We start from the raw sequence: 25,243 nt of genomic DNA on the forward strand, positions 1-25,243 counted from the left end.
AGAGGAGGCTGAAAGTATTAGACTGCTCATTAAACACTTACGTTCAATGCAAACTTTTCCTGTAGCTCTTTTAAGGTCATTTTGTTGTACAACAAGGTTACATCATGCCTTTCTTCTGCTGGGGTAGTTGCCTGAAGACATTCACAAGGTTATTACTAGAATCAACTGACACAAGTGTCAACGGCTGAAATTGCATGCATGCATGTGCACATATACACACTCAAATAACATGCCAATAAAACAGTTTATTTTGGAAAAGAAAGGTCATTTGATGGTGTCCAGTGCTGCTTTCTAAATTTCAGTACAGGAACCCAGGCCCCCCAGTTCAATAATGTTTCCGTAATATGTTGAGCCAAGCGGTTCCCCCTATCCTCTTTAGAATGGAAGAGTAAGCTCTTAGAGACTTTTAGCATGCTATAGACTTCTAAGGATGCAAGGGAGCTAGCCCTGGTGTTATCATAGTGTATGTTTAGCAGAAGATAGATTATCCTGCTTTAGGAGACTTCCAAAAATAAATATGGCTAGGACTAGAGCAGACACAGCAGCAGTGTATACAGTAGGCATAATTATACACACAGAGGCTCTGATTTCTGGGCTGCTGAGGGCACAAGAAGTCTTCTTCCCTCTGCCTTATTCTAGGCCATGAGTTTTCTACTGTGTTGAACACTGCTGCACAAAAGAGCAAGAGACTCTCCCCCTCACCCCTTGCCCCCCCAACATCCTGAGAAGTTCTTGATTTCTGTACTCACATTTGCAATCTCTGTTTCAAGCTCCATAACCTTTGCCATTTCCTCTTGGACAAAGGAATCATCTTTAGACATATTCTTGTCTTCCCGGATCATTTTGGCAATGGTGATCATGAACTGCAGGTAAGCTTCTCTCACCTGCACACAAGAGACAGAACACGTGTGTAGCATTGTTGTCGTGGTTTAACCCCAGTCAGCAACTAAGCACCACACAGCTGCTCGCTCGTCCTCCCCCCGGTGGGATGGGGGAGAGAATTGGGGGAAAAAAAAGTAAAACCTGTGGGTTGAGATAAAGACAGTTTAATAGCACAGCAGAGGAAGAGAAAATAATAATAATAATGATAAAAGAATGTACAAAACAAGTGGTGCACAATGCAATTGCTCACCACCCACTGACCGATGCCCAGCCCGTCCCTGAGCAGCGATTGCTGCCCCCGGCCAACTCCCCCAGTTTCTATACTGAGCACGACGCCCTATGGTATGGAATGTCCCTTTGGGCAGTTGGGGTCAGCTGTCCTGGCTGTGCCCCCTCCCAGCTTCTTGTGCACCCGGCAGAGCAGGGGAAGCTGGAAAGTCCTTGACCAGTGTAAGCACTACTTACACACTGATGTTTTAGTTGTTGCTATCAACATTATTCTCCTACTAAATCCAAAACACAGCACTATACCAGCTACTAGGAAGAAAATTAACTCCATCCCAGCCGAAACCAGGACAATTGTGAAGAAAAGATTTGCTGTCTATCATTTCTCATTCAGCAAACCATTCTTTTTGTTATTTTAGCTTTACAGTGTGCTGTGAAGAAGTTTGGCCCAGGGGTCACAGCCTCTGCCCTTGTCTCCAATGCAACCCTCCCCACTCCATTATTCTCGTCTTTTTTTTCTACTATAACAGATGCTAGTGCAATGCCTAGGACCTCAGTTCATCCTGGAGTACCTTACAGTGCATTGCCAGTCTCAAAATACATAGTGAAAGCAACACTTTCTGCTTCCCTGTGCAATCCAACTCTGGCATTCTGGGTTAGAATTACTACTTGAGCAAAGAGAAAGTTCTGGGCTTTGAGTTACGCTATGGGAATAGTGATCCCTACTAGCCAAAATACCAGGGTAAACATGGAAGATTTAAGTTCTCTGAAAGTAATACCGTAAGTTTTGTACGCTCTCTGCTTCTGCTTTCTGAAAGAAAAGTTCTGTCTCGGATGGTTCTCAGTGATACCTTTGCTTTATTTCTAACAGGAGGGTATGGCTGTGATTTATGTCTCAGAATGGATCTTGAAAAGATATTTGGCTGCTGAGGGAGTACTGATCTCTGATGCAGGAAACCTTAATACTACCTTGTCTTCTTGCATACTTTTCTTCCTCCATAGACCTTGGAAACCAGATAAAATACAGTAACTGTTGTGAAATTGAGTCTGGGCACTTACATGATGATGATTTGTGTTTTTAGGCTGAATGCTGAGGCCTTAATCAGGCCAGACTCCCACAGGCCTCAGTATGAGTTTTGCCAAAAGATGCTGGACTAAGCACAGGGGGAGTTTGGGTCATCAGAGTTTGGTTCATTGTCTGTGGGAAGTGAGCTGTTAAATAGCAAATAAAAAGGGGTTGTGTCTCCTTCTTATTCATTAAGGTTAAAAACACAGCCTTAGCCCTTCCTCTTTGTAGCTTCAAATTAAAACTGTATTAAGCAGTACTGGTTTTCTTTTGCTAATTTAGGATCATCTATGTACTGTACCTGCTTTTCTACCTCCTACAAGTCAATCCAAGTCTGACTTTCATGCAACGATGCATAAATATCCCTCTTTTCTACTGTAACTGCCGCTACATAGATGAAACTTGCAGAATAGAATCCTAGTTCCAGTAGCTATCCGCAGTTCCCAACACAACTGCGTGGAGATTGTTTTGTATCATGAGACAGATTAACAGAAGTTGGTAGTTTATAAAGGTGTCCAGAAGGTGTGGAAACAATCCCATAAAAACTTCACAGGACTATATTTTAGACTATATTATATATGAGAATATAGTCAAATATATTGAAGTACGAAGAAAACTAGTCTCGCTGATGTTTTCATCTGCCTTTACAACCACTAGACAAAAGAGTCTAAAATGCTGATTGTTGTCTCTCTGTATTCCCTTCCATTCGTGTTAGGAAAATTAGTTTGATGTTAGGCTGCAAATACTCTTTGTTAGTGTGACATAATTGAGGAAAAGAAAATGTACTGAAGCAGTATTTTCATCTTGGAAACTGATAAATTATCTGGCTATGTTTGCAACAGCTTTCTCTGTATTTACAGAAACCCTCACATTTTTGCTCTGAGCACTGGCAGAGAAAGGCAGCTAGAAAATAATCTCTCACAATTCTCATGTAATTTTGGGGAAAGGGGGGGGTAAGCGGCAGCAGATTCTTACTAGCGGAGTATCTGTTCCATTGATATAGCTTTTGCTGCTCCATGTAAACCTTCTTTATTTTTTTTAACTTTTTTTCCCCTGAATGAACACGTGAAAAATTCTGAATACTTCAGTGCTCAACAAAATGTATTTTGGGGTATTGTATGTTCAAATATGATCCAGTATGACAATTCTTCTCCTATATCTATAATCCATCTTTCCAGTATCTTGTAAAATAGTGTCCAGAATCAGTGGCTTTAGAAGAAGATATAAGTGAATCCAGGATAACCTGCACTGATAATGTGAATCTATCCTTCAAAATTAGAGACTGTTTTAAGCTATAAAACATGATGATTTATTTTCCCACAACCTTCTCATCTGTATGAATTGGCCAGTTCTGGGGAGGCTTGATATTTATACAGCTATTCAGTCCTTTTGTAAACTTCACTAAATTTTGGCATGGTGAGGAAAAAATGTAGCAATGAATGTCACAGTCTCATTCTGATTGTTATGTAACATGAAGGGTTCATATATTTGAGTTTTCCAAAACACAGGGATAAGTAATAAAGTTGTTTTAGTCGCACATAGTAAATAAATTACAAGGAATACTTACTCTTTGATAGTTGCCCCCATTAAAGTAGTAATCCCTGGATGGCATTCCTAAACTTGGCTGGTCAATCTGAAGGAAATCATACATTTCTTTAGTTAGTGATGAACAGGAACTGGTGATGTCCCACGGTATCCTTGAAAGGCACCACGAAATGCTGCATGTGCCATCCTTTCAGTGTTGGAACGACAATAGTAGACCCTTACCAAACAATCGAAGAACTTTACCTTTCTAGGAACTGGGAAGTACAACTTTTGCCTCTGGATTTCTAGATGAGGACACGATGGATACTTAGTGTGGGTTATTAAGCAAAATCTTTTGGTAACCATTGGGATCTAAGAATAAATTCAAGCAACTTAGAAAAGAAGTTGCTTGACTTGAGGGCTAGACTTCGTGCATAAGCATACATGAACAAACTCTGAAATATTATTTACATGTTTTAAAAACATGGTTTCCTGCTATATATTAAACCTCACCATCATTTTGCAAGTCACAAGAATTTACAACCCTTAAATGCTGTAACTCTGCAAAGGTCCATTGATTTTTATTTATTTAACTGAAACAAAAATTATGCTACCATAAAATGCTTCCCAATATGACTTTGAGACAGACCTACCTCTTGGGGTACAGAACTGTTGCATACATTTTGCCAGTATTAGGCATACCCATTGACTTATGGAAAGCTAATCTGTATGCAGTGTAAATAACTAGCCATTATAATTCTGGCATATGAATAATTCCCTGCATTTTTTTCTTACGTAAATGATGTGTCTGCTGGAATCCCGGTCATCATTCCATACAAACATGTCAATGAGGACACGTTTGTTAAATCGGGAGTTCATTATGGAGAGTTTTTCTTCCATGCTCCAATTTGGCTCTGGGAGGTAAAAGGGAAAATATACATAATTTATCAATATGTATCAGGACTGATTAAGTTGTACAGTTTGCAAGCTTATTGCTGAAATTGTTTAAAACCAGACTGGACAGGATGTAAGGATATTTGTACAGGACATTCCCATAGTGGCTAGAAATTGCTAGACTGTTCTTACTGGCCTTATCTGTCTCAGTGATATAAAGTAATCAGTAAATGATAGTTTTCATATATATATAAATATATATATTATATAATTATATTGTATTTTATACATAAAAAACCTGCCTATGCATAGTATAAATCACCATGACCTTGCCTAGTTAGGCAGTTATGCTCCAAACCCTAATTAATACGCAAGCATTTGAACACAGCTATATTGGCTCTATTGCTTTTGTTTTCATTATTCATGTTGGTCCTTTAGGTTTCCTAACTGTCTTAAAATGTACACTGTTCATGAATGAGATCTTATAACACGGGTATTAAATTTATACTCTTATTTATACAGATTACTATGTGCTAAATATGTATGATACCCTGACTTTAGTTTACGAAGAAAAAGTTAAAACAGAGGATCTCATTCAATGACAGTAGTCTCTTTAGTGCAGTGGATAATTCTGACTTAACACTGCTGAACTCTTCAGCACAGCATTACCTTTGGTCTTATTCCAGTCTGCAGAAGCCACTGGCCAATCTCCAACCATCGTTAAGGCCTCTAGCAGAGGCAATGAATCTCGTTGCTCTATAAGACCTGAGAGAGGAAAAACAAATACTATATTGTTTTCACAGAAAAATAATGAAGACAAATAGGTAATGGGCCTAACAGTTTAAATCTGAAACTGAATTTGTCATAATTCAGTTATGAAAATAAGAGATGCCATGAAATCATCGGTCTCCTACATTAGTCTTCAGAAAAGTAATGAAAATACTTCTGTTGACTTCAGTACCAATTTTGACTGAATCGGTTTGGAAAGGCTGAAACGAGACACATTTTTTGCCTTCAGAAGGGAAGGCTTTGCATTGATACCAGAGGTAGGTAATAGACATCCAGCCTTTCTATATCCCAGAATGTGTATATTAAGCCTTAATGATGTGCTAAGGCATCTTCATTCATCTGGAGATTAGCTTTCCAGGCAAGGCCATGCAGATTAGATAGATATTGACTGGACTTTTGCTTAAAAGTACATTGGTACTTTTGTACATTTGGTACTGAACAAGAGAATCAATGGAACAAGAAGAGACTCACTCTCATTCATGCATGACTTGTAAAGTATTTTAGCTTTCTGAAATGCTTCTCTGTCCCCTTGATCTGAAGTCTCCAGCACACCTGGGGAAGGAATCGTTGCAGTGAGATTTTTGCCCTGGAGAGCTTTGATCTTTTCATAGAAATCACTGAGAATTCAGGGCTATGATAAATACTTGTTACTGTATGCTTCAATTACTGTGAAACTAGAGTGCTCTTTAAAGGAGCTATTAATGGAAAAAGTGTCAGGAAAGGAGGGCATGCATACAGCTTGTCCTGCTCCTTTTGAAGTTAGTACCAAATCACCTATGGCTAATTTTCAGTGGGAACAGGATGTTCCCACAAAATGGGTGTAGTAAGACATGTAGAGATTAAAGGACCAGAGAAAAAAATCACAATCAACACTTCTCTGGAAGTTTATTTCTCTGTATAACATGCAGTAAATAACATCTGAAACTAAACACAAGTGCATAACCAAGGATAGAGGTAGCCTCTTTCCTACCTTTTAGGATGATCTCCAGCTCATCTCTCAGGATGTCAAAAATGCTGTATCTGGAGCTAGTTTCTGGGATAACGTGCCGGTTCAGCCAGCCCCCACAGGCATACTGGTAGAAATCCTTGCAAGGGTCAGCTGTTGGGTCCATATTCTGAATTATTCTAGCAGCTAGGTATCAAAATTGGAGAGTTGAATTCCACAGGCTGCCCAGTAATCTCTGGGACTACCAAAGACTGTCAAGAAGCTGCTTGGTAAGAAGGCACCTTGCTTATGCTGCTTATAGTGGATAAGACTCATTCTCATGTATTGAGACTCAAAGGATCCTATTTTCTGCTTAAAAATGCAAGGAAGCATCTGACAGCAGACATTTGCACTGCAATTGCACTGCTTTACAGAGAGAGCCTCTAAATGGCAGTCATTCTCCCAGAGCACGGTGCCTTACAGGCAGGAGCGTGCTGCCCGGTGCTCTGCCTGCGGCCCTGGCTTCAGTACCTGCCTGTGAAGGCAGCGTTCCCAGGGGCAACTGGGAACACCTGTGGTGGAGTCTTGCCTCTCCTGAGGTGTACAAGTAGATGCCAAAAATTAGAAGGTGAATAGCCCCATGTGTAGAATGCATTCTCTTTGAGAGAAAATTTGGTCTAAGGGGATTCTTATACACTTCATAGATACAGACCGTGTTGGTCAAGCCACATCCTAGTGGCTCAGCCCAGAGCCAGAGAACTGTTGACCACACTGGCAATTTTACTGTACTGCTTCCTTATGAATGATACTCCTGGTGACAAACTAAGCATACAACGGAGAAGAATAGGGGGTTTTTGCTCAGTGTTTACACATGGAACTGTATTTGAGGACAGCTGTACTTGCTGCCTTTGACAGTAACAGCAATGTGTATCTAGCCCAAGGGGAAATTTAATTCCTTTTCAACTTCTTCAGTCTTAAAGCCCGAACTGTTGTTTATTCAGGTTCGGTAGAAGTAGCAACATGTAAAACGTCACCTCTGCAATAATCATTCATAGTAACAATTACCTGCTGTAACACATCCAGGTGTGGTGCATATGTTGCCTGAATTGGTGCCATAGCGAGTGCCTGCAGGGAGAGGAACAAGAAAGCAGATAGAATTAGTTGTTTTGGAAAGAAATTGCTACCAATGTCACATGCCAGCAGCCCAGCCGTAGTGACAGCTCTGTTAGCTTCAGAGCAAGGGAGTGAATATTAGTGCCAGTAAAATATACCAAATGACAACTGTGAAGAAATCTCTTATCTGCAGATTTATGAGGAAAATTTATTGGAAGCAGTATTGACAGTGAGTTTTAACTCTCCTGGAAGGAGAAGACAACCAGTTTTTTTACCGGCTAACTGTCTCCACAGTCTTTCTGACACATACTGAAAGGATGAGATCCCTTTCTAGACAATATACTAAGATGCTTTGAGCATCTGAGCTCTTTCACGATCTTCAAAGTCACTGTGACTGAGAGGTTTCAACAGGAGGCAAAAAGTCCATAGCTGGATTAACGCTTTCATGCTGCTTTGAGTCAAAGAGCAAATTTAAGAAAAGAAATTATTTTTACTTCTCTACGGGGGGGTGAGGGGGTAGGGTGGTGGGGGGTGGAAGAAGGTAACAGACCTGTGTCTGGTCAAAATTTCTGATGTGCCCTTTAAGGTTACTCCTTGCTGTTCAGCAGAGAGGTTGCTCCCTAATCAGTAATGTTTAGGGCTGATGAAATAGTGTGTAATGAAGGAGACTGTGGACCTATGTTCAAGTCTGCATTCTGCCTTTGAGATCAGCCTGGAAAAGTCCAGTGAAGTCATTATCGGTCATCTCAATGCATCTCAGTACTCCAAGAGGCAGATCTGAGTAAGTGTCGTACAACCTGTGCTACGAGCTAACGGGTGTGCTAGTGTCAGCTGGGTCTGTTGTGACATGAGACACCTCTCTAATAAAATATGAATATTTTTCCATTAAGACCTTGGCTCAGTCCTATTGCTCACTTTCCTCAGTAGTCTGAAAGTAATCAGACTTAGGAATTCTGGGGACCTTCACGACTTGCTAGTTTCAGCCTGCAGAGAAGGAGTGATGTGACAAGGAATTTGAGGGGGAGCACAGGCAATGAAACCTTAGCAGAAGCATTTTGCTGTGACTTCTAAAACAGAAGAAAATGATGTGTGCCTCTACGTGGGGAAATGGGTCTGTATGCTCATTCCAGCAGAAGCTGGAAAGCGTTACTCTTGGCTATTAATTTTCTGGTTTTGACCACTTAGTCTTGGTTTGTGAAATTCTTCTGGTGAAGAAGATCCACAAAAAGCCTAATGCGTCAGTGGTGAGCAGAAACTGAAACTGGAACAGTCCCTAGCTCTTATTGCTTGGTGCTCTCCACTAAATATACTGCTATGAGTTTGATGGCAGCGATTACGGAGGGTCTCGATGTGAATTCAGAGCCATAAGTTCTGCTGCAGACTTACATCGAAGCCTTTGTACATGAACACATAACTTCTTACGCTGAATACTAGAGTGAATGTGTTTGTGATGCTGGTCATGTCACTCTCTTGTGTGCTGCTCACTATAGAACTGGAACGGGAGGTATCTAAGCACCCCAGCCTGATGAGTGGCCTTGACCCTGGGCACAAGAAAACTAATTTTGCTGTTTTAATTTCCCATTTGTGAAAGTGGACTAGCTTAGTATCTGCTTCTGTTAAATAGACAACTACTTGGTTCCACACTGGAAAACAAAATCTTGATACCCTCACTTTCCAACAGGATTAGCCATGTTTTTAAACTTTTTTTTGATCCTTACACTAGGATGTTTGCAGAAAAGAGTTACGGAAAAAAAAAATCCTTCCAATGAAAACAAGTGTTTTACATGAGAGCAAACAAGATTACAGTAATTCAGATAGAAATAAAACAGTAGGGAAGAAAAGAGGGCTTTGAAGTTCATCAGTGGAAGCAACATAAAAAGCCCCCACTGTGATTGGGAATGTAACATTCAGGGTTCAGCCGAGTGCCGTCGTGCTGCGTGGGAGTAGATCTGCATTAGAATAACTGCATGCCTTATTATAGTTTGCTGTCTAGCAATCTGAACATGGGATGAGCAAAATACATGTAACAATGTGAAGCTTCACATAGAAGGGTTTAGTGCTGCTTTTTTTTGGTTGGGTTTTTTTTTTGTACTGGATGAAGCTAAACCAAATTTTTTGAGTTTCCTAAACTCTCTAATAATTAAAAAAACCCAACCAAACAAAAACTAAAAGCCCAGGGTATTTCCAAGACCAAAAAAAAAAAAAATCCTTTTGGGGAAAAGAAACTAGTAGTTCAAAGGCATATGGAAATTTTCCATAAAGGAGAAATAGCAATGGGTAAGGTGAGAAAGAGATAACTGCACTACAAGTATGCTGTATGTCTCTCATCGTTTCTCAGGGACCAGGGAGGACTCAAATGAAGCCGCTTTTTTTTTTTTTTTAAATCAAAGCTTCTCTCTTTAATATAACCTGACAATGTCTAACTTCAGTTTCCAGAACCCAACTGCTTTCAACAAGATTCTAACTGCCCACATTCAAAAAAGGCCTTATGATTGTGAAAAGGTAACGGAGCTGTATAAGCAGGGAAGCCAAATCTGTTTTGAAACCTTGGTTGCACACTCAGGGCTCTGAAACTCTGCCACAAAACCAGATGATTAGAAATGGCTGGTGAGGGGCTCTCAGTTTACTTCTAAAAGTGGCTCCTTTGTTTTTCTATCAATTATCTCTCATGCCTCAGTACCATTCCTGACAAAGAACCAAGCCAACCTGACTCTGTATGAGATATGACCAACACTGCCCTGTTTTACTTCGCAATATATTTGTTGGGTCTTTGCTCACTTGACTGAGGCTCTGTCTACTGCACCTCTTGAGCTTCAAATAACTAGAAACAAATGTAAAATGCACCTTCTAAGGTCTCAGCTAGACAACTATGCACTTCATTTTCTCAAACTACTTTGCTAAAAACTGGCCCAAATTTTCAGGATAAATATAGGTATTTCTCTATATATTTATTTTTCCTCCCTGGTTAAATATTGCTGACAGATTGAGCTATAATGACACAGAGACTTCTCCTTTGACATCCATGGAAAAGACTGCTGCAAGTACAGACATGGGAGGGAGAACTCAGGTTAATGTTCTGTGAAGCCTAAAAGTTGAAACAAAACACATTTCTAGCAGGGCTTAGACGGATGTGACGGGAAATTTCTGAACGTAAAGTCATGAGTGGGACCTGGGCTCATGTTTGACAATAATGTAAGGCATGAAGATAGTGATTTGTAGCAGAGGAACACTGGCACAGATTGTTCTGCTCTGAATCCCATGTTGCCCCTGCTGCATAGAAAGTAAACACATCAGAGGAAGGGTTTGTGGAGAAGCAATGCTTGTTTCTTCCTATCAAACCTTACCTCCCACTTGTCTTCTCCCACAGCCAGGTTCATCTAGGATCTAGCTTCTTACAACATTTTTTTTTCTCTTTTAAAATTAATCACTCCATTTTCCCATCTCTTTCTTCTGAGCTACCCTTCCTTGGGTATACCTTTTAAAACTATCAAAGAGGGATGTCAAAAGAACAGAAATGGGCCAGAAAGATTTCATCATGGGAACTACTTTGTGCAGTACTAAGTTCCTTCATGGCTCTCAAAATTCAGGACCTCTGCAGTATTACCCTTGCATTTATTTCATTAAGAAAGTCATGCTCTTGCTCTGTTGATGGTCTTGTAAGTAGAAAAGAACCGTTGAACCCTCTGCAGACTGAAGACTTTCCTCACTTTCAGTCTGACAGAGCACCATCAGAGAATTTGTAAGGGAAGGTAAGCTTTAATGAAGCTAAATAAAATAACCTTAGCTGTGGGACTACTCCAGATGGAAGAAATTGAGGGAAAATAAGCACTCTAGACACTACTTCAGAGGTCAACTGCTCACCTGAAAAATGGCAGAGCTGGGACATGGTTCAGACCCTACTGGATTCACTGTAGAGAATTCTGTTGTCTTAATTTGACTTTACAAGCAGCCACTGAACAGTACTGCATTTACTGATCAGCAGCAGGACATAAGAGTAACTTCTGAGATCTGTAGAGCACTGTAGCGCTCTTCAGCAGTTCATCTTTTGAATGACAATTTTTTAAAATACAAGTTGCTTTTCACAACCTTATAGAAGTTCCTTTTTAGACAACAAAAGCGAAGCAAATCATTCTGTACAGTGTCTGAAGCACACAGTTTGTGTTTAGTGTTTCCCCACTGTGCGTTTTGAAGACCACAGATGGCTGGGGATGGCACACATTGGAACAATTAGATCCACAGTTGTCATCAGGCAGTCAAGTGTGAGCTTTACCTTTCAGCACCTTATCTATTTCTGACACATATCTCAGCTGCAGAAGTGCTGTCAGCACTGCAGACTGCCTTTGTTACTGTTATAACAGTGAATTGTTCGCAGCAAATAATGTAGTTGCCAAATGTAGCTTTTCGTCCTCTGAGACGGCTGTCTATACCAGATGTCAGTGTCTTCAAATGGACTCCATAACACAAGTGTTTGGTTTTTATTCCACCTTTCTTATGATTTCTTACCTATAGTTTATCTGTAAGCATGGCTGAGACAGAATTTCTTGAGAATCAGTAAACTGAGTACTTGCCCACTTTTGCAGCCCTGTATGGCCTGTCACTTCACGTTCACACTTTACATTCATGTAGCTCCATCTGAGTAGAATTGAGAGGAGTCTTGCCACCCAAATGTCATTTCATCATGACTTTTGTGTTAGCTGCCGCTTCTTTAAATTCTCCACTTCCTTTGAATAGATGCCTCATTCATGAACATTCACGAAGTCAAAGAATGACCAGGCATCAGTCTAGGAGACAGGCCAGATCCTTTTCTTAGTGTGCCAGTGACCAGTTCAGATATTGCCCCTAGTCAGCAGGTTCTTGCGAATCTATTCTTCAAGTGCACATTAATGGCATTTACGGCGTAGGAAATGCAGGGGCGTAACATGGCTTTTTGAAATCCACTCCCAGAACAAGGTGCTGCTTAGTCCAAGTGTTGTATTTCTCTTTGGTTATTTGTTGGTAGCCTGCCTAAAAGGGCAGAGCATAAGCATGCCTTCCAGCTTTGTAACAGCCTCTATAACAGATGTGAATAGTGACAACCTGTGGGGATGCAGACACACAAAAAAATTATCTGCGAATGTTCCTTGTGAGAAACCCTACTAACTTGGAAGCCAGGAAGTGAATAAAATATCAATTAAACTAATAACGTGACTTCTGAGCAGTCAGGACCAGCAATTAGGTGAGAATGGAAGTTGTTTGTAACAAAGTTGTCTGGAGAAGTCACTGACTGTGACTTGATGCTACCGTAAGTGTTGCAATGTTCTTCAGATTGTAACCTTTCCAACAAGTGATGAGATTTGGAGTTTAGTAAATATTTGTAGAACATAGCTGAGAGAGAGCTGTGAAAAGGCTGCAAAGATGTATGTGTGGGCGTGATGGAAAGATTGAGAGCATGGTGTATTCAAAAACGAACGACTTCAGTTCTGTCTGCTTCCCTTTCTATGATCACCCAAATATTACTCTGCTATTCTTACTATATTTTCTTTTAGCTTATTTAGACAAGGTTTTATGGGTACGAAAACTTCTTTGGATGTCAAAAATCCCCAAACTGCTTCTAGAACTATGTAACTGCATTGCTGTGAGAGCTTCAGTGGGTTTTTTTGTCTGGGTATATAGATGAAAATCGCAGTCAGTATTAACATGTATTACAGGCATTATTGCTATAACCAGAGGCCAGTTTCATGCACCACAGTGCTCTTCTGCAAGCTATATACAAGCAGAACAAAAATATACTCCCTCTCCCTGAACCACAAAGCCTATATATACCTTCATATATAAAAAAAGAGAGAATGTAAGGCCTGTCCCAGGTAATCCTTTTTATTTTCCGTTAGCTAAACAGAATTATTTTCTAGAAGCCTGTCTGGGTAGTGTCATTCTGATAAAGGATGTACAAAGATGAAGTGGTGAACCTGAAGCTGCTCTTCGTAAACAATCTACCGCCCTATACGCATTTCAAAATTAACATTTGAGTGAAATTAGAAATAAAAGAATCCCAAGGATAATATTCTCAGTTCTATCACAAGAATGCTGCTCAGCCACATTTTTTTTTTCCTGTTGCTGTGTAGGATTTATATTTATGTTACACAGCTTTGAGCAATACGTGCTTTTTACTTGGTAAGTCTGAGAGACTTCAGCCTTTTGCCTGAGCTTTGGGTATGGGCCTAGATGTAACATCAAAACAGAACCAAGTGGAGTAGTTGGACAAAACTTTTCAAGCCAAAAAAAGTTCCTGTTCTGCAGGAACATTCACTGGTTGCACTGAGGAGCTCTTGCTTTCTCGGCGTTAGATGCAAATAGTGCACATAGGCACGCATCTAAAAGATGGTGTAGACTAAAGTTCCCGCTGCTCAATTCCTACCTGTGAATCGCCTAAAGCTCGTGGCTACCCGAGGGTATGACTACATCTTGGTGTCTCCTGTTGCAGTAGTTCAGCTATGCACGCTTAAATGTAAGCTGAGAGAGGGAGAAGCTGACTGTAGGTCAGTGCTGCAAACACTCCTTTAAGGCATGAGAAAGCAGCCGGGAGGAGCTGCGCGCTGTACAGGACAAGCAGCGTATCAGCTCGGCAATCGCTGTGCCCTCAGAGTTTGCTCAGGAATGTCTGAATTTGGGAAACATTTCCAATGAAAGTTTAACTGATGATATGAGCCTGCAAAATATTTAGATTTTGGAACTGCTTTCTCACAGATAAGCCTTTCATTAAAAAAAATGTAATAGTTAGCACTTCCTTTACAACGCACAGGCTCCTCCCATGGCTTTGGATGAGCTACCAATATTTGGGCAAACATTATTAATACCTGAAGTCTGATTTGCCTGAACCCAAGCAGCAAGATGTAGAGCAGATTTCTCAAAGCCTTATGCATGCAAGCAACAAATCTCTGCATAGCTCAATATTTTGATACAGAAACTCCTATCCTAGGACCTAGCTCTGGGGAATATTTTTCCTTCTGTCTCCTGAGCTAATAGAATAAATATAAGTAACTTTCTGATGAATATTATGAATACCAAATACTCAGAGACTTCATCTAACACTGGAACAAAGCTGGTAACATTCAATTGCTGGTGGCAGAAGGAGTAAACAATAAAAAGGCTTTTCTCATGAATTATTACTCGGAATTGTGCAGCGTTGTACTTACAAGTGCTGAGGAAAGCAGATCACTGCAGGCAGGGGATGCAGAGACAATGTAAGGAGAAAACAATGCCTTGCTTCAGTTTTGCTACTCGTACTTCTTCGTTGTATTCTCTCGTGTTTTAGCAAAGGGCTGAATCCCAGAGGCGTTCATGGAAATGACAAACAGGAGGCAGGTGCTGCTACCAATCACCTTGATTGCTTCACAGAATTTTTAAACAGGACTTTGCATTTGGTGTGCTAGTGGAAAAACTTCGTTTTGAGAGTAAGCATGCTCTGCAGTTAACATATTTAGGCAAAGCACCTCAGAGTAATATGCCTCACTGTCAGGTTCCTGGCATGACATTTGCATGAAAGTCTCTGAACCAAATCTCACCTAGAGATCAAATTGCCTGATGTAATACTACAAAAGTCTCCCTTTCCTCAGCAGCACACTGCCATCTCTTTTAAAAAAAAAAAAAAAAAAGCTTTCACATTGTAATAAGCAATCTCCCCTTCAGATCTGCTAAGCAGCTGTTGCTTTATAACTCCTGGCAATAATGAATCTTGACTCAGGCTTCTATAAAATAAGGAAATGTCAAGCTTTACACACAAATGCACACCTTCCCCTCTAAAATAGCGCAACATTTTTCTTACCTTTGTCAAAACACTGCTGAATTCAATAAAAGGCATAGCATTAATTAAAAACATAGAATCTTACATCACATAATTTAAAAATGAAATAAAATCCAATATAATCCTTTCTGTGCATAAGCTTGGAACAAGGCAGAGATAGCCAAGTCCCTCACAGAGGTGACCTCACTGTCTCCCTGTATTTTTGTTTTCATTTAGCTCTGCAAAAAGACTTGTATGTTGTTTGCAGAGGGAAGAGGAGAATTATTCACAGGTTCCTTACCTCTGCTGCTGGCATACAGGATCACCAGGGCGACCACTGCACAAGTCATGAGGAGCAGCAAGACAGCCAGACCGATTGCCACAAAGCTCCAGGATTTCTTCCCAGATTTTGTTGATTTTTCCACAATATCCATTTGACTTTCTGATTTCCCCATTATTGTAACTCTAAATCGAGGAGGGGAGGGTAAAAAAGAATTAACAGCACAGCTAAATCAATATAGGGATAAATGCATGACAAATCAGGGAGAAAAAGGAAGCAGAATAAAAGCAAAGATAAAGAAAACTTCCAAATTATTACATGTATTTGTCCATTTGATTGTCCACAGATTTGCCAACCTCATTCTCCATCTCCTGTGCCTACCAGATTGGCCGCACTCGGGGCGCGCTGCTGGGGGGCTGTTCTGGACTACGCTAGCCTGGGCTCCCCGTGGTGCAGCGTCATAACTTCAGGAGCCCGCTTTGGGGAAGTATGGGAAAGTCTCACGGCCAGGTTGGGCAACTCCTTTCTCCCAAGCAGGGGAGGAGGGGAAAAACTGCCTCCTTCCACTCCCCACTTGGAAAGTGTCTTGCTGTTTCAAAGAATTTTCCTCTTTTTCCTCGGTGGATACGAGTAGGTCTGCAGAGCTCTGTTAACAGCCGTAGAATCCAAAGAGAGATCCTTCCAGGTGCGAGTGCCTTTGAGCTGTGCCTGCTCCGTCCTTAGCACAGATGAAGGGTTTGGAAAGTAGAAGGCTCCTAGAACACGTGTCAGCTGCCAGGTCTGCAGGAGTTTGTGACCTCCGGCTTCTCAGTCTTCTCAGAGCCATCCTCAAACTTCCAGCTCAGCCTGTGCAGCTCCCAGCTCCAGGCAAATGCTCCTGAGCAGCAGGAGGAGGGGCTGCATGACAGCACCAGCCAGGGCTGCGCACTCCCAGCCTGCAAGCAGCACCAGCTCCGCTCTGCTGCAGCTTCTCCGAAGTTTCCTCTGGCTTTCCTGCGATCTGCCGCCAGGTTATTTGGCTGCTGCGCTCACAGAAGGAGCGTGAAGTCAGAGAGGTGCAAACCTATTGAAACCCTCTGGCTCCGAGAGGGCTGGCGGCTTTTGGGTGCGATGTATGGGAACAGCTTCTTGTTTGAAAACACACCGATTTATAGATTGTTGCAGGCTACGCACAGAATTCTTTTATGCTGCTGCTTGGAAATCTATCTGGTAACAACTGGGAAAGAGAGTAAAGCAAGGGCAGGATATGCATGTGATTTCCCTCGGGTTTTATTTTATTCTTTTCCAGAACTGACTTTGGAATGAGGGAGAAGCAGGTTGGTGGTTTTACACACACACACACACCCACACCCCTGCAAACTGCTTTATTGAGCTAGTGTCACTCGCTGCCAAAGTTCACACTATATAAATTTTTTGGTTGGTACCTCTCTCGACCTGAGTGCTTCACCAGCACTCCAAGTTTTGTGTGTATTCAGGAGGAGGTGCTGAGGGCAGAGCAGGGATTTCTTTGCAGCAGTCCTGTTTACTGGGAACGTACACGCAGAATGTTCCAAGAATGTGAACGCAGACCTGTTTCCGTGAATGGGGTAGGAAACAATGAATGCCAGTTTCTTCTGCCAGGAGTCTAAGCCTCCTCTGCTAGTCAGTGCTCTGCCTCAAAACCCCTATGAGAATTTGCTTTTTTTTTTTTTTTCAGAGTCATGTTATCTTAGGCTTCTGTCAAGTGTGAAGGCAGCTATTCTCATCCCACCATCTGAAGAGGAGTATAAGAACACAAAGATCTGAAAGAAATCGATGCACTTGCAGATCCTGGGTGTCCATATGTGACAACTAGCTACAGAAGGGAAGGTTGCTTATAAGGACAAAGCTATACATTTAACGATGAGTTAAGTGAGCTCTTATTTCTGTTTGCACTAAGTTCTACATCTAACAAAGGATTAGTTTTCTGTGTATGTGAATCTTCCTTATTGCTGAACAGTTTTATTGGTACCTTACATTGTAGCTTGCTCGGAGGAAGGTCTACCAAGTTCAGGTCCATAATACTGCAACAGACAAGCGCCTCACAGGATTTAACGTAGTTATTCTTGTAACGTGGCTATAAGATATGGAAGGGTGTTATTTTGCCCATTTCACAGGTGGAGAATCAAGATGCCAAGAATCTGAGGGCGTTATTCCTCTGCTTCCTCTGCATGCCTGTTGTAGCCATCGTGACTGGCAGGGTCTCATCGCTCAGTGCTATGAGTGATTCAGACTGCCTGCTACTCAGGGTGCGGACCCTGGCCCCCCATGTAATTGAGAGCCAAAGGACTTACAAAGCCCTAAGTAGCATCTGTAATAAATGATTTGAGCGTAGCCCAAAGTGACTTAATTGAGGTCATACATGAGCACCAAGAATGTAGATCTCTCTTATGTCCTCAGAAAATTCATAGATTCCCTCAAAAAGCATTAATCTAACCATAAAGAAAATACTTTTTTTTTTTTTTTAAACTTTGTGAGGAAGTGGGAACTATATCAAGAATTTTTTCCTGTATCTATAATGGCTTCGCTTCCTTGTAGAGCTGAGGAAAAGGTGTACTGTTTCCAATAGGAAGTACAAGGAACTTTGGGTGTAGCAATGGCATTGGCTTGCATTTTCTAAAGGCTATGTTAGGCCAATTTGAACATTAGACTGGAAAGTCAGTAGTGGCAAATATTTTGTATTTCTTTTACTCTTGCAGTTTAGCTCTGAAATATACTGCTTAGTATTTGTAATGAAAATACTTCCATTGTCACTTCTCAGGCAGGTATCAGGGACATGGTTTAGGTAGTGCTGAGCCTGTTTGGGTTAGAGAATGTCAGAAAAGGGAGAAAACGGATTAGTAAGTTTATCACGTTCCTTCAGGTCCTATTTTAAATTATTTTTTTTACCTGTGTTTTTACACTAAGTCAGCATCTGGGTGAGCAGTAGCAGTGCACAACCCAAAGCAGTCATCCAGAAGTTTCCAGTTGTTGCAGAGAAGTAAAGGAAGTGCCTGACTATTAATACCATTTTCTATTGGGTAAAGTTGTTTTTATCCTCTTAAGATTCAAATTTAGACTAACTGGCAAACACAGCATATAATTTAAGTGTCTTGGGTATATATACATTGTCTTTTCCAGGCAAGTATGACCAAGCCAACTGGAAGGCAATGGGATGTGCCCGACAGTGCCAACACAGGCTCTGAAGACAACCGGAACGGCCTGTAGGCTTAGGAGCAATTGTTGCAACTAATGAACATCCCATCAGTGTGTGCTTTCAGACAATTAAATTATACAGAATATACAGAAAGCAGATAATAAAATCCCATGCGCTGGACCTAAAGAAGCTGAAATGGGTCGTTGTTCTCAAGGTATCGGTGAAATGAACCACTCGGCACTTTTGCTGATGAAATACACTAGGAAAATTTGACATGGACATTCCTGAAGAGAATCCTTTCGTACCTTTTAACTCAGAAGGAAACATTTTTTTCTTGTACTTGATGCATCTATTGGCAAATTCCCTCCCTAAGGAGGGGCAAGCAGAGCTAATGTTAAAGGCAGTCAAGGGAGCTGTAATTATGTATGTGAGAGCAGAATTATGCCCTTAGTATGGACATGCTGAGGGTGGGAAGACTTGAATATTTTGTAAAGGACTTTTACGGGTCTGAGAGGATCTTGTGACATGATATGTTTCTGGTTTGTGCTGAGAGTTTGAGAGGGAGACATGAGCTATAAAATACACGTTGATAGACACAGAGATAGCAATACTAGACAGTATGATTTTGATTTAAGAATGATGTATCTTGTTTTTATTAGCTGTTTCTCTTTGTGATGGGAAATCTGAAATCTGGTAACAAGTATTTAAATTGCTGTGCTGTAAGAAACTAAAAAAAAAAAAAAAAAAGTGCTCCTCTTCTGTATGAGAAGGACCAGCAACTGTAAAGGACGTATTTGCAGAATCATTAATTTTGATTGTCTTGAGCAACTTTGTGTGGTCACTGAAATAGAGTAATCCGTCATTTTGACAGTTCTCCACCAGTGCAGGGAGGTCCCTGTTCTGTTCATTGCTTCTAAGGGGAAAGACCTATTTTGGTTTCTGACACAGTCTCGGTATCACCTTGTAGCCTTTATGGCAAAGGAGATCTGATGATGCCAAGTGGAAGTGGGGTTTTTTGGGTTTTTTTTTTTTTTTTCCTAAATCTCACAGTCAACTAAATTATTCATAAAACTTTTCTTTCTGCAGTGCATTTCAACCAGAAATTGCTAAAAGAAGTTCAGTTGCTTTATATCCTAATGCGGAAACTGAAGCACAGGAAAGTGTTGTGACTTGCCAAAGTTACGATGGCAGTCGCTGCCTGCAGAAGTTTTCACGTACTAGTCTTTCATCTGCTGGTCTAGTCCACAATCCATTAGACCCTTATTTTACAAATCAGCTTAGAAAGTGTTCTCTCTATTTACAGTAATGTGAAGGTGAACACTGATCTGGGGATTTCTTCTTCCAGAAACTGAGAAACAGTAAGGGTTTTCAGTTATTGGAAAACGTGCTCTTTCCCCAAAGCAACGTAGATGCAAAACATACGAAGCAATGAGGTATTTGCTGTTTGTATTGGGCTACTTTGAAAGGATTTTTCCCTTTTTGCTTGCTTTGTAACTAAAGGAGGTTCTTCTGTTACTGGAATTCGGATTTGTAAAGAACTTGCAATGGCAGGGTTGCAGTTTTTAAAAAGCCTCAACTCATAGATTTTTACACTTGGATCCTGGAGGGGTGGGGCTTGAGTAGCCAATCTGGATGACCGCCTCCTTTGAGGATGTTTTTACGGTGAACTTTAAGACCCCACCTATGACTATTTACTAAAGAGGTGCTTCCTCAGGCATAAGGCCTCCCAAACCGCACAGAACTATTGCAGTTCTGGTATAGAGAGAGGGAGCTGGTCTGGAGTTTTTATGCAATGCTTTTCTTCTTGGGAAATTTCTCAAGTCTGGGAGGAATTTATGGTCACAGATCTCCAGCCCTGAACAGCAAATAGGCGAGCCGGTGCCTCACTTGCCTGGGAGACTGTACTTGATTCAGGGCTGTGAAATATTTCGTATTTCCCTTGGACAATCTGGAATAACCATGGCTACACCTGGGACACTGCGCTGGGAGAAGATAGTATTCAACAATACTACTACCTTTCTCAAAAGTTTGGTTGCTCTGTCTTAGTTGCCTACGATGTCAAATTGACCTTCAACTCTTCAATTGATTCTAAAGATAAAAATTGTGAAGGGTTGTGCATTTTTTTTTCTCTGCATATGTTTGTTTTACCAGCAGTGATGTGTACCTCAAAAACCCTGTTCTAGGATTATATGAGAATATATTACCTAATTTAGTTCCCTGCCATCCTGAGGTTTTGCACAGTCTTTCCTCAGTGCTGACTATGACCTTCTCCCAACAACTTATTCAGGTTGCACTAAGACAATTTGCTGTGTTTAGTATTGATGTAATCGAATGGGCTGCGTCATCTGAATAGGTGTTGTAATGGTTGCTGCTCTCTGTACACCCCAAGAAAATCAGGGACTGCGGGAACAATAGGGCAGTTATTTCCCAGCCAGTGCTCTGGAGTTCTCCTGCAGGTATTAAACAGCTACATGAAATGTATAAACAACTCAGTGTCCTAAAGCAGTCAAAACCAAACAGGACGTGGCGCTGACGTCATCCGTAGTATGATGTGTCTTGAGTATTGTTACCATGGAAACAATGGTATCCATCTCTATCTGGTACACTTTGTGTCTCCTTACAAACTGAGCCATACTAAGATGTGAGAGAAAATCACGTACCTCTGGCTGCCAGGGTTTTGTACTTTGCCCTGAATAATTTGCCCATCCAAAAGTCATATATAAATCTTGAATTTTAGGCAGTCATCCAAAGCCTTTTGAGTGGTGTGGGCGTGCAGCTTCTGTCGTGACATCACTTCTGTACAAGGTGGTTAGTGCAGAGGCTTTTGAAGGACTCTAATGGGCTGGCTTTGGCAACTACTTGCAATGTGACATTCCACAAGAATTCACTGCAACTCCTAGTGGAGCGTGATGTGGCTATGATGTGCAACTTTTCTATAAATTTATTTCCCCGGAACGGCCAAACCTTCTGTTCTGGGTACTGCTGGCACGGGAAAGTGTGAAGAGCTATCTCTGTTTTGATGCAGCAGCACTATTGTCAAACCGACATAATGCAGATGCAGCTTCCAAGGAAGGACTGGAGAGGACCCTGCACTTCATCATGCAATAATGTCTCTGAAAATTCAGCACAAATCCTGCAGAAAGGGTGTTGCTTTCGTACTTGTTGATCATATGTTTTGAGTCTGGCTTTAGAAATGAGAACTGATTAGCTGGAAAACTTCTCTGTTTCATGTCCCAATTCTGTAATGTATGCATATATACAAACACCATACATAGACAGGGATTTTTGACTCACACATGCAAAAAGAAGGACGCTGCAAAATCTAGGAAGCAAAAATTCTGTGATGTGTGTTGGATGGACAGTTTTCTTCTAATAGTAATTCAACAAGAATTGCTCTGTGGAAAGATATTTTCTGTGTCTCTGATAACAAACAGCAAAAGCAGCTTGTTTTGAAAAGTCATCCATAGGTGAGAACACAAAGACAAGTGGTTTACCAATGAACTTCATACTTTTTTTCCTACATGTCTGCTTTTTTCCTTTCTGATTTCTTTCTGAGCCCTTTCCTCTTTCAATAGAGGAATACACAGCAATATGGGATATTGTGTTCTATTTAACTTACGAGAGTTTTAGGACCTGGTGACACCTTAATTCTAATGAGGGCAAAATAAAGAATGTAAATGAATGTGTTAATAGGCAAAGCACATGCTTATGCTACCTTGCATTGCAGCTTTGCATTTCACTTTGATTCTATTGCTTTGGTTTCTGCTACTGATGGATAACAAGTATTTCATACTCGGAACAGATGGGTCAGTTAAGAGTGGATTTTTTTAAATGTGTGAAAGCTTAATTTTTTTTCCTTTCAGTTGGTTTTATCCAGCAACTGTATCTATCCCCATATCCCGGTAGAAGTGCAATACCAGATCTGAAATCACTTGCATGTGAAATATTTCACATTTCTTCTTTAGTGCAGATTACAAATTACCACCTCCTGTGGGTGTGTGTGAGGCAGGGGTATGGAGAGTAGCTTCAAAACTCTCCGAAGAGACTGCTTAAAAACTCTTTTGTTGCCTACCTCTTTGTCTTTTGTACAATAAAGAACCACAAGTCTGGAAAGACAGCTAATCTGGGTTGTGACCCGAGTTTCAATGTTCAGGTTACACAGCCACAAAGATATATTTCTTCTCTGTGTATGAATTAATCTCAAAAGGAAAACTCACCTGAACCATGATTTATAATGCATGTCTAAAATTGTCAGATTTACTATCAACATCACTAGTTTTGTTTAGTAACCAAACCAGTATGCACTATTCCAGTGCTGTCGAATGTTAGTAAATGTCGTCATTAACCTCAGCCTCCTCAGTCCAAGCCGTTGCCTTCTCAAGAGTGAAAGGAGTACTTAAGAATCTGTGATAGAAATGAGCCTAGTATACACATTTACCTTAAATACAGAAGACAATCTGAAGCTGTAGGGTGACGTTAAAAAAGCAAACAACCAAACAGCCTAGTCCCCAGTAAATCAGCACAATGAATGACTCCAGGACAATGGCTGGACGCTACCCTTTGATTTATTGTAGCAGGGATGCCGACTACAGAGGATAACCCATTGTCCCCCAAAATAACGGGCTTGTCTTTGAGACCCAGTGTAACCCTGTCATCTGTCAACTAGCATTAAAAAAAAAATAAATCAGTACTCAAATATCTTCTTATAGCTGGCTGGCTACCAGATGTGTGTCGTGTAAATAAGTCCTAGTAGATGCACACCTGAAACAGATTAGAATTGGGAAAACCTTGAAGTTTAGATGATGTTTCAAAACTCTTCACTCACCCTCCCTTTAGAGATAATGATCTTTTGAACATCATCGGAAGAAAAAAATATCAGACATCAGTGGTGTTATGTATAAAAGGTATGCAATGATTTCTGCAATGAATTTCTAAATGCATGCACTTTGCACAGAGAAGCAGGTAAAAATGTGACGTTGTCTTACCTCTGTCTTGTGGAGAATGGTTTTCAGCTGCAGAGGTCAGGTGGCTTGTGTAGTTTCTGGGATGTAATTGGAATGTTTACATTTTCTGGCAGTCAGAAGCAAATGCTTATTCGTACCATCAGCATTGATCTCTTTGACAGGCTCTCCCCAATAATGGTCTTGCAAAGTACTGTGCCTAAATCTCCCTCTCTCTTTCCCTGGTACATTCACTCTCGCACACAGGTGGCTTAGAATGCCCAATGAATCAAATGCTGTGCTCAGAGACTTAGCAGGGAGAATTAACCCTTTCCACCATATTTGAAATCAGTTGATTTTCTATCTAGACTGGAAAATTGTGCAGCAGGCACGAGCAATGCTGTCCTTAAGTGGACAAGATGATTTCCTAGCTTGTTAGCATTTAGAAAGTTTCTTCTATTATAGTAATTCGTTCTTAGGAAAGTTCTCATTTTACATGACATGCTTTACTTCTTTCCCAAGAGATTTTTCAAGAATCTATGGCAGGAAGACTTCTTCTGGAAGGCAGTGTCTCATTTTCCGTACGCTTAATTTCAGTACAGTGATGAATATTGCAATTATATTTTTAATGGCACAATGTTTTAAAATTGTGTGCACGTGACTTAAAGGGTATATTTTTGCATTATTTTGCTGTATGGGAAGATGGATTACAAACAAAATGAATTTAAGACATTTTACATGAAATTATTTTTGGCTAGAGCACATTCAAATTTCAGCTGTGATATCCATTAAATGTACTGTTTATATCTTACAAATGACAGAAGATAGTTCCATTTTCCAAGGAAAGATATTCAGACCAGTTGAAAAATTTACAGTATATAACCATAGTCGTATGCATTTAGACACCATGCACATATCATTTAATTGAACACAGAAGGCCAAACCAGTCCAGTCCTCTTCAATAAATTGTTACGCTTGGTTTCGGCAAGACTGTCCATGGTATGAAGTCCTGAATTATCAAAATGCTTATAAATATGCTTAACTTCTAGCAAACTTCCCCTTTTTACCCATACCTTACCTCTTTCTTGCATGCCCACTGACAGTTAGGACACTGTTGTGGAAGCTAGAAGGGCTGCATCATTCAGCCTGAAGAGGTACTGAACTTGCATCCTGAATGAACAATTGGTGGTTGTGTGGAAAGTGGTTGTGGCAGCATCAGGAGCTGCAGGATGAAAGAAGGTAGAGGGGTCTGGTCAGTTCCTTCACGAGGGAACTGCTGGAGGGGCCTTTCGTTAGGAATGGACGCTGGCTCTGGAGATGCAGAGAGGTACCTGACTGCCCACTAGAAAAGGATTTGGATTCTGGATGCACCTCGGTGGTTAGAGTTTCCCATTAGGTACGAGTTGGATGGCACATGGTTTACCCTCAGAAGCAGCCAACTCTGCGTGCAGTACAGGGGGCCTAAGTGGCATGTGGATTCCAATGTACAGCAAAGACTCTGGGGCTAAAACTTAGGCAGCGTCATGCCTATAGGAAGGTATCTAAATGGTTTTTTGTTTCTTAACCCTTGCTATTGTCAACAAAGTAAACACAAAATCAGTACCCGTGGGCTGCATGCTGTGGGGTGCCCAGGATGCTTTCTTGTTCCCACTGAGGGCTGAGGCTCTGCCTTTACTTGCGCCAGAGACAGTG

At 40.9% G+C, this 25,243-nt stretch overlaps 1 protein-coding gene across 2 annotated transcripts in view; it reads right to left on the reverse strand.

Annotated features, from left to right (window-relative positions):
- The window catches only part of MMEL1 (membrane metalloendopeptidase like 1), a 29,939-nt gene extending 14,227 nt beyond the window's left edge, over positions 1 to 15,712 (reverse strand). Inside the window, exons 1-9 of one of the 2 annotated variants that reach the window (XM_072884037.1) lie at positions 15,479 to 15,712; positions 7,371 to 7,406; positions 6,351 to 6,512; positions 5,852 to 5,932; positions 5,261 to 5,356; positions 4,493 to 4,611; positions 3,741 to 3,806; positions 750 to 884; positions 42 to 131 (exon numbers count right to left, since the gene is read on the reverse strand). In XM_072884037.1, coding sequence (XP_072740138.1) covers positions 42 to 131; positions 750 to 884; positions 3,741 to 3,806; positions 4,493 to 4,611; positions 5,261 to 5,356; positions 5,852 to 5,932; positions 6,351 to 6,512; positions 7,371 to 7,406; positions 15,479 to 15,632 — 939 coding nt within the window. In that variant the 5' untranslated portion in view covers positions 15,633 to 15,712. Of the gene's footprint in view, positions 1 to 41; positions 132 to 749; positions 885 to 3,740; positions 3,807 to 4,492; positions 4,612 to 5,260; positions 5,357 to 5,851; positions 5,933 to 6,350; positions 6,513 to 7,370; positions 7,431 to 15,478 lie in introns of both variants that reach the window. The other variant, XM_072884035.1, reaches the window with a different exon arrangement.
- Between the last annotated feature and the right edge of the window lie 9,531 nt (positions 15,713 to 25,243).

The sequence above is a fragment of the Ciconia boyciana genome, chromosome 19 (assembly GCF_034638445.1).
Source record: "Ciconia boyciana chromosome 19, ASM3463844v1, whole genome shotgun sequence".
NCBI classification, from domain to species: Eukaryota; Metazoa; Chordata; class Aves; order Ciconiiformes; family Ciconiidae; genus Ciconia; species Ciconia boyciana.